Source organism: Neoarius graeffei, chromosome 4 (genome assembly GCF_027579695.1).
Source record: "Neoarius graeffei isolate fNeoGra1 chromosome 4, fNeoGra1.pri, whole genome shotgun sequence".
Lineage (NCBI taxonomy): Eukaryota > Metazoa > Chordata > Actinopteri > Siluriformes > Ariidae > Neoarius > Neoarius graeffei.
The window spans coordinates 3,097,043-3,107,012 of NC_083572.1; the positions used below are offsets into that span (position 1 = coordinate 3,097,043).

At 41.3% G+C, this 9,970-nt stretch overlaps 1 protein-coding gene across 2 annotated transcripts in view; it reads left to right on the plus strand.

The window, feature by feature from the left end:
• LOC132884735 (membrane-spanning 4-domains subfamily A member 12-like) overlaps nt 1–5,528 on the plus strand; it is a 35,311-nt gene extending 29,783 nt beyond the window's left edge. For both annotated transcript variants that reach the window (XM_060918631.1, XM_060918632.1), the window contains exons 5-8: nt 585–734; nt 3,156–3,269; nt 3,859–3,939; nt 5,158–5,528. In XM_060918631.1, the coding sequence (XP_060774614.1) occupies nt 585–734; nt 3,156–3,269; nt 3,859–3,939; nt 5,158–5,247 (435 nt within the window). In that variant the 3' untranslated portion in view covers nt 5,248–5,528. The remainder of the gene's footprint in view (nt 1–584; nt 735–3,155; nt 3,270–3,858; nt 3,940–5,157) is intronic.
• The last annotated feature ends 4,442 nt before the right edge of the window (nt 5,529–9,970 follow it).

The window sequence follows — 9,970 nt, forward strand, 5'->3', positions numbered from 1 at the left end:
TTCATTTACTTTCCTAATTAATCTCGCAATTAATTCCGTCTGCTCCTGCAGTATTTTGAAACGTTACCTGTAGTCACAGTTTAACAAGCCACCCTAAAATGAAGAGTACTGTATACCTGGAGTACATGTATACCTGGAGTACTTTAAAAGACATGGACATCCTTCCTACGTACGTCCATCCACCGGCACTGGTTCTTCGATATCACAAAACAGAAGTCACAAAAAAAGCTGAAACTTTGAGACAGTAAATAATGAAATGAAACCACGAGTCCAAGAAAACGGGATAATGTCCATGAAGGAAAAAAAAGTCTTTTCGTTCAATAAATAAATCAATAAATCATTAAAACAATTTTAATTTGAATCAACGAAGACCGTTTTCATGTTTAATGTAAAGCACATTGCTAAAATCACTGTAGTTATGTTAAAAAAAACCCAGATAGGCTTACTGTGGATGAGCCGACGACTGATGAATATTTATGTTAAAAGTTTGCTCTTGTTCCTTCAGTTCGAGTTTCATTTCTAGAATTTTTATGGATTCTGATTGAGAACTAGCTGGGGTCTGATTTTTGTTTTTTTCCCCTCAGGTGAAGGCCACTATGACGGTCAATATTCTTAGCACAGTAGTTTCAGGAATTGCCATCATCATACTTTCCATAGATTTGGTGATCGCCCCGATGTTTGGATACTGCTACGATGAAGATGAGTATGGTTGCAGGAATTGGTATCTTGCAGTGGTATGATTTATTTATTTATTGCTATTTTAGCATGAGGTGCGTAAGGGAAGAAAATACCCAAATAAAAGAAATTAAAAACAATACAAATAAAATGAGAAGGGCTCGATATTAGAATATGCAGATGGTTACCCATCTGCAGGGCTCGAAATTAACTTTTTTTCTTTGTGTCCCCCAGTGGTCCCGAATTCTGTGTTGTATTGTCCCGAATGGAAGCAATAGTGTCCCCATTTTTTTCCTCTCTGAAATAACCAGTGGTTAATATTATCATATGAAGTTTCTATTATATTTGTAACTATACGATTTTGAACCCTTTATATCATTTTTACAATAAGTCACAAAACACAAGCGACACATGTCCTATACATCATCATCTTCAAAATTACAGTTATTGCATTTTCAGTTTATTAAACTTTGGCGATCTCACTGTATGAATAGATACCCGTTTATTTAAAGGGGCCAACTAGCTCATTCAGAAAATGTTTCAACTCACTACATCTGCAGTACACTTTAGCTGAAAATAAGACCCCTTTTATGTTTGTTTCATCTACTTATACCTTGAATATCTGTTGGCATATATAAGGCCAACTTATCATTTTCACCATTACCGTTATCCATTTTTATGTAATATACCTGTTGCCCCATTCAGAGATGTTTTGAAAGCCATCAGCCATACCATCAATGGATGAAATGCACACCCATGTTGCAAGTAGTACAATAGAAGGTTTGACCCAAAAAACGAAATATTTTAATCCAGTCTACAGTGTAAAATAAAGGAAAAACGCCATCCAATCATATCGAGGTACCACCTCAAAATGATTGGATACTGACACGTCAATCAGACTGAAGCCCGCGAGCAGCCCGGCCCTTCTGTGTGTGGGTGTGTGTGAGAGCGAGCAGAGTGTCGCACAGAGCGCAGGATTCTCTCAGTGCGCTCCTTCCAAACAACGGGGATTTACACGAAAACGGAAGGAGATGTTCACAAAATTCTTTCACAGTGAGCGCCACAAGGCTCTCCTGAACACACGGATGTAATTTTTTTTTGTATGTAGTGTAAAAAATGAGGTCACTAGAGCGAGTTAAAAACGAGTGACTTTTCTGCCACGTTTATAATGGGAGTCTATGGGGCTGCGCGGCTGTGCTCTCGTTACTTTAAGCCTTCTCATTCAAAAACTGTAAATCCTATCGCTCAGGTAGACACATTGTGTGAATCAGGACAAGTGTGGCTACTACTTTTGAGAAAATTGTGTGTGTGGAGTGAAAATTGGGGCTGAAAACACAGTTTAAATGAGAAAGTTTGAGCTATTTTTTCCAAGCTCTTTACACTCTAAACTAACGAGCTGCACTGGTGTGTAACGCAATAGACACCCATTATAAAGCCGGAATTTCTCAGGCTTTATAAGGGGGAGGAGGGGTGGAGACGCGGGGGTGGGAGTGTTTCTTTTCAAAATATGGCTTGCGGGAACCGTTATTCCAAAATCTTGTACTGCACCTTTAATGTAGAACTTTTTTTCTAGATCTATTTTTTTTCCATTGTCCCGGGATTGTCCCAGATATGATAATTTTGTGTCCCGATGACATTTTTTATGGTCCCCGGGACATCGGGACACCGTTAGTTTCGAGCGCTGCCCATCTGGGACGTTGATCCATACATGTATAGGTCTACTGAATACACAGCTTTCAACTGATTATATCAGAATCTGGATCCTGATCTGGATCAAGATCAAAATCACATCTTGAACAAAGGATAATACTAAAGCTGTCCGCCAAATTTCATCCAAATCCATTCACTACTTTTAGAGTGATGTTATATATAGATATATAGCTATCTCCTGGATCCACATACATACATTTCTGGATTTGCATCAAAATCGAATTAATTGTTCCTCAGCCCATGGATCAACTTTCCTTCAAATTTCATCCAAATCTGTTCATGACTTTTCGAGTTACATTGGGAACAAACAAGCAAACAAACAAACTCATGGAGGAAAAAAACATAACCTCCTCTAAGAAAGTTTGCGGAGGGAAAAAATAATAAATTAATATGTACCATCATAAAGCAAGTGAAAATATGTTAAAAATCTATTAAAAAAGTGAAAATATTTTCTGAAAATTTGAATACAAAATGTATAATATAAATTTATGTAATATATAATTTAGCTGCAGTGATATCCATGTTGCAGTGGAATAATTATTTATTTATATATATATTTACATTTTAGCATGAGGTGTGTGTATGGGTAAAAAAAAGGCATAAATAAATTATATAATCACTCAAAGCATAATTTAAAAAAAGTGCAAATATTTTCTGCACATTTTAATCCAAAAACATAGAGTTGTGAACAAACAAAGAAACAAAGCGGTGACTTTAAGTGGAAAGACTTTTTGCCGTGTATTTTTTGTGATGGTGGATCTTCATTTCAGAGCCAGATCCGTGGAATCACCGGCGTTCTGCTGCTTTTCTCTGTGCTGCAGTTCGCTGTCTCTATTGCAGTTTCAGCTTTCACCTGCAAAGCCGTCTGCTCCAGTGAACCAACTGTAAGTTATTATTATGATTATTTCTTTTTTAGCAAAAGATGCAAGATTGTCATGTGTCACATAGCTTTCATTCTCAGGAGATGGCAAGCTGATAAACAGACACGATTGCTTGGTTTGATATCCAAACACATGCTTTGCCCTGCTACTGTCTGATCAAAATAAACTCATCATAGCTCAGCTCCAAGCTAACTCAGCTGTCTGGACACTCGGTTACATCTTTCACTGATTAAACCCACCCGGTGAAAAAGCCTTCACTGGAATAGAAGGTCAGCTGTTCAGTGAAGCTCTACGTTCCTTCCATTTTTTTGTTTCCTGTCCATTTTTGTAGACAGCTTTCAGCAAATATTCATTTTATTTCTGGCTTTCGATGGCCAAGTTTGCTATCCAAAGCCAAAAATAAAATGTCTGTAGCTGTTTTGAAATGGAATCTGGTTCAGCCATGTTCTGAGGTTCATGACAGCAACGAATGTGACCTTTATATTTCACTGGGATTAATATTGAGTATTGGAAGTGTAGTGAACAGTTTGAACTGTTGTGATGCGTATATTTTATTATTGTGTAACTGAAGCTCTGTGATTGTGTCCAACAGCTGAGCATCGTCAATGTGGTTCAGAACCCTGAGATGTGTGTTCCTGTGGTCAATTCCTATCCAGCACAACAACCTCAGCTGGTAAGAGAAACCTGCAGGATGCCGTTATGAAGCGCCACAGCACTGAAGAATCCAGAGTCACGTTTACACACCAAACACATTTTTGTTTTTTGATTGATCTTTTTTGATTGAATAAAATCCCAACACACCTGTTTGGTTGAAAAGTCCATCTTCAATGAGGAAGAGAAGTTTATAAATCTTTTAGTTGTGGAAGTGAAGCTCACTGAAAGAGCATCTCCTCAGAGTGCGCTACATCTTCCAGTAATGCAGCTCGGCCATTTCAGCTAATCCCCACCACGCACACACACATTTTACAGTGTGCTCTGTGGATTTCACTGCAGTAACTCATCAACGTTGATATGATTTGACACTGATCAAGGTTCAGATTAGTGAGGATCCTTTTATGTCAATTTACACAAACTCATGAGTGATATGTAGGAAATGAATATTTGTTTCCAACTTATTGGCTTTCCATCAACACTATATTTCTTAAAATGCCTTTACGAACAAATTATGACTAAATTAGTTCATTTTTGTGTCCAGGATGATAAATGAGGTCAGTTGTAATGAGGAACAGATGAGCTTCAGTCTGTAAATGGACTGTACACCGACATGGCAAGGACAGATCACGTTATTTAAAGGTGTCTGACTGTCCTCTCTGTGGGGGAAGATGGAGTGAAGAATCTGGATCTGTGGATATTAAAGTATAGAACATAACCCATTTAATCGACTGGACTTTGACTGGAAACCATATGATATATATCTACAAACTGTATCAAGTCAAAGTCCCCATCACACCAGGATCTGGTCTTCCCAGGTAGTCTCCTGTCCCAGTACTAACCTCTTTGAGGCGTATGGGTGCAGCGCTGATCTCCGTTTTGAGAGCCCTCAGCCCCTCGCCTATACAGCTAGGGTTCCAGTGGGGGGGCGGGTCCTCTGGTAACCCTTCCCCACTCACATCTGTATTGCAGCGTGCCTTGCCAGACAGCAGTAGGTGCCATTTTTATGATGGTCTTTGGTATGACCCGACCGTGAGTACAACTCATGATCTCCCGGTTGAGAGGCGGATACACTAACCACTAGGCTAACTCAAGGTCTACATAGTGTATGACCAACACCAACAGTTTTTCCTCTTTGTGATCCATCATTTACTCTTTACACCATTACAAAGCATAGCTGAGAATACCTACACCGTGTTCTCCATTTCTTTATTTCCTTCTTTCTTTATTTATTTTACAGGGGGTCAGTACAATGAACGCTGTCGCCATGAGCAGTGCACCCATGGAAAGTCCTCCAGCGTACTGCGAGAAAGGCCACCCAGATGACTGAGGATAATTAGAAATAAGAAATGATTCTTAACACTGTGACTTCACACACGATGGAAAACACAACCACGTTCTGTAGTGCTTACACAACACGACTTCCTGTAACCGCTAAACACACTTTCAACATTCATTTATTTTATACGGATATTGATTTGTTTGCTTGTTTGCTTCATGAAGACTTTGCTTCTTTAAGATTTGCTCCAGTCCTTCTGAACACTTATATTTTCTGGGAAACTTAATTGTTTTCCTGGAAAAACAAAAACAAATAAAGAAATGTATACCACAGCGCTGTTGAATTCTGGATCCTGATTGGTCAGAACGAAGGTGTTGATTAATTTTCTATAACAGTACCGCTGACTGTAGTGCAGCTGCAAATCATGGATTTATACACGGAGCTCCCGATGAGTGTAAAATGTGTTCGTAAATACTATGAACACTGATCTATTTTGACATTCATGATTCTTCTGATTCTTAACAGCTCTCCTCTCATCCACACCATCATTTTAAAGGGTCCCTCACGGAAAAATAAACAAACATCGGCGAGAAACATTACATATTTTGTACAAATGTATTGTGATTCCCCAGTACTGTCACACTGTGTCACATAAAGCAGGGCTTTAAAATTCTTTTGTACTCCCGTTCACTTTAGTTCCACTTCTGGGCATCGCCGTATTGTCATTTTGTGGGCGGTGTTAAAAGTCAGCATGACGTAGAATCATTGATAGGTTTCCTGCATCCTGATTGGCTTGCTGTTCCTGACACCGCAATGTCGTCAGATGAACAAAACATTGTTGAAAACATGGCAGAATGCAAAGCCTGTGGTTGCAAAAATAATAAACGTGATAATAAGGCAAAGCATTTTTTCTGTGTTCCATTGCCAACAACCAAGCAACGTAAACGACTTGCTAAACAGCAAACAGCAGCTACACAACTTGGGAACGGGTCACACTTTTAGAAACGCTGGCTTTTGATAGAAATTCTGCTGTTTGCGAGGACCAGTTTGAGCCCGATTGCTTTGAAAGGAATCTCCAGGTCGAGCTCTTGGGCCACACAGGTCGCGTTCAACTCAAACCCAGTACTGTGCCAACAATATTCCAACACCGTCCATGGAAAAGGGATTCAGGCCATGCTAGCTTATTTGCGAGAATAGTACAGATATTCAAATCGAATACATATTTAGGCATTGTATAAACACAGCTCCTGATGAGTGTGAAATGTGTTCGTAAATAATCCCACCTTATTTTTTTTGAAAAGCAAGTTAAAAAAAACATAAAGCTGAATAAAAAAAATCTATCTTTTGTAAATAAAGATGCAAATTTCATTGTCTGGTGGTCAAGTGTTTATGAGATATGTTGCCTTACACTTACGATCGGGTTCCCTGTGGTGGTACACGTATGTCGTTTCTCATTTGTGCAGACATTGTACGGTCACAAAAGCCATCAAAGATCAGTTCAACCATATTCTTTGAAGTATGTAGCTTCACGCACGACGAGATCCACTATTAATGAGCTCATTCTAATAGGTTATCACATTTTTATTCATAAAATCAGAAAATTACTCCATAATCCACGATCCATTCCAAGTTCCAACCAATTCCAGGTTCATTAACATGACACTAATTGAAGATGATGTCCTGCTGCTTTTTAATCCAACCTAAACACTGCCGCTTGTACCATATTTCTTTACAAACAAAATAAATATGCTAAAATACTTTCCTTTGTTAAAACGCTGACCGCTTGCTGTGTACAGAGCTGCATTTCTCTCCTGGAAAAACTAATTCATTTTAAAAATGCTTTACAACTTATATATTTACTGCACATGTTTCTCATCACTCGTAAATGACTTTCCATTGCTGTTAGCTCATCCAGCTGACAGGACATGAGTTTATGCCATCATGTGTCATCCATCATCCAGCGTCATCCACATTTCATGAAAATCGCTTCTTGTTTCTCAATTCTTCACTGATTTTTATTCTTTTTTGGCAGAAAGGTAGGTCCACCTGGGGCGCATATAGCTTCTACCTAAATTTGCATAATTGCAATTAATAATGAATATATGGAGTAATTAATCAATCCCTAACGAGCAGTTTCCACACAAATCACTTCTCCCTCAATTCTTCACCGATGTTGATTCTTTCTAACAGTAAGGTAGGGGTACCTAGGGTGCATATAACTTCTACCCAGATTTGCTTCATTGCAATTATTAATGAAGTTACAGATTAATTAAGCCTTAATGAGCAGTTCAACAAAAATTGGTCAATTCCTCTCCATTTTGGAAAATCTTTCAGGCATTTTAAATCAGGTGTCACTCTACTGTGAGTCAAAATGGGTCCTTTAAGCTGCACTTGATTATAACACCTGAACATGCATCAGCTTCACTGCAACATCTTCATTGAGTTAGAGGAAGTGAAAACTGCAACATAGGAGACAAAGATGTTTGAGAAAAAGGATGTTTATCAGCACTTTGTGTCCTACTCTGCAACTTTTGCTACATCTACACTCACCGGCCACTTTAATCGGAACTCGTTGTTGATTCAAAGATCCCTGTTCTTGGCTGCAGGAGTGGAACCCAGTGTTTTCTTATGTCTGTTGTTGCATGCTGAAATGCTTTTCTGCTCATCATGGTTGGAAAGAGTGATTATATGAGTTACTACATTGGATATAAAAAGTGTACACAGCCCATTAAAATGATAGGTTTTTCTGATGTAAAAAAATGAGACCACAATAAATAATTTCAAAACTTTCCCCACATTTTATGTGACCTATAACCTGTACAATTTCACTGAAAAACAAACAAATCTGTTAGGGGGAAAAACATAAAAAAATACAAGCATGTACAATAAGGTGATTGCATAAGTGTGCATTGCTGGGGGCTAGCAGAAACACCAGCATGTCCACTGTGCCCGGGACTAGGCTCCCTAGAGCACATCCTAAGCTGCTGCCCTAAAGCTCTGGGAGAGGGGAGGTACACCTGGCACCATGACCATGTGCTGAAGGCAGTAGCTGACGCCATCTCCCCGGAATCCAGCAGGGGAAACATCAGCTCCCATCAAGGCACAACATCACCTTCGTCAGGGCAGGGGAGAAAACTCAGGCGACACACAAGGTCTCGACTGGGCTACTAGCCACAGCCCATGACTGGCAGTTGAAAGTGGACCTTGGGAGGCAGCTGAAGGTCCCAGAGCTCATTGCAAGGACGTTACTCAGGCCAGAATTGGTCTTAACATCTGAGTCCACTAATCAAGTAGTGCTGTGGGAGTTTACAGTCCCCTGGGAAGACCGGATGGAGGAAGCCCACGAATGCAAGAAGGCCAAATACCTGGAGCTGGTAGAGGCCTGCAGAGAGAGTGGCTGGAGGGCCTGCTGTGAGCCAATTGAGGTGGGCTGCAGGGGTTTTCTAGGGCAATCTGTGCACCAGGCATTCAGGCTCCTTGGCATCAGAGGGTTGCTAGAAAGAAGAGCCACCAGAAACATCAGTGAGGCTGTTGAAAAACCCTCAAGCTGGCTGTGGATCAAGAGGGGAGATACATGGCATAGCGCACTGCTTGGACACAAACCGGGGACTGATCATCCCTGGTTAGGTCGCCCAGGTGAGGGTGTCTGATGATGTAAGACCCGAAACACCCAATGACCCTGGGTTCATCACTGACTATGTGTCCAAGCCACACCATCAAGGTGTTTCATGGAATTATCATTACTGGCCTGCCAGTGACTTCCAGGAAAGGCTGGATGACAACCCTGAATAGTGCGGTGACAACTGGAGAGACAGTGGACAGCACAGAGAGATGGCAACCAGGGCAGTGAGGGTTAGCACCCTGAGCTGCAGCTCCCATGAGGGAGCCCCTATGCTAAGCTACAGAAAGTCCCAAGGAAAGATACCCCCAGGGGTGCCCGAGGGGGGGGGGGGGGGAGAATGAGCATCCCAAACAAATGGATCTCAGGGTACATGACATGAGCGATGGATTATTGACACCAAGAGCAACCTGTTTCTGTGGCAAGGTCTGTAAGAACCTGAGAGGCCTGAGGATCCACACAAGGAGGAGGCAAGTCGAACAACGCACAGAGCCAGTGTCTAGCATTGGCCCTGGTGAGACAGAGGAGGAGCAGGACCTGGAGCAACCCCACAGTGTCCAGAACCTCCATGCTCTACATGCTGCCCCTAGCAAGCCATCGGAACATCGCCGGACCTTATGGCCTGCCGCACACAAGGAGACTGAGTGGCACCAGTTGGATGAAGACGTTAATTCTACCTTAGAAGTAGTTTCTGGAGGGGAGTCGATCAGCAACTCCAGCTGATGTCTTCTCTGATCATCAGCATTGGCGCTGAGAGATTTGGCATCAAACAAACAAAGGCCAAGAACACCGCCAGGCCAAACCGGCATGAGACCAAGATCTCCCAGCTCAGGAAAGAACTGAAGGCCCAAAAACAGCAATACAGGAAGGCACGTGAGGAGGAAAGACCAGCCCTTAAAGATCTTTGGAACATCTTAAAACAGAAGCTTATCTCCCTTCGACGTGCTGAGTGCCAAAGGAAAAGGGGCAGAGAGAGGGCTCGCAAGTGCACTGCCTTCATAGCAAATCCATTTGGATTTACTAAACAGCTGCTAGGGCAGAAGTAGAATGGGACCCTAGCCTGCCCAGAAGAGGAGATGAATCAACACCTCTGTGACACATACAGCGACAGCAGGAGAGAGGAAGATCTGCCCCCCTGCAGAGAGCTGATTACAC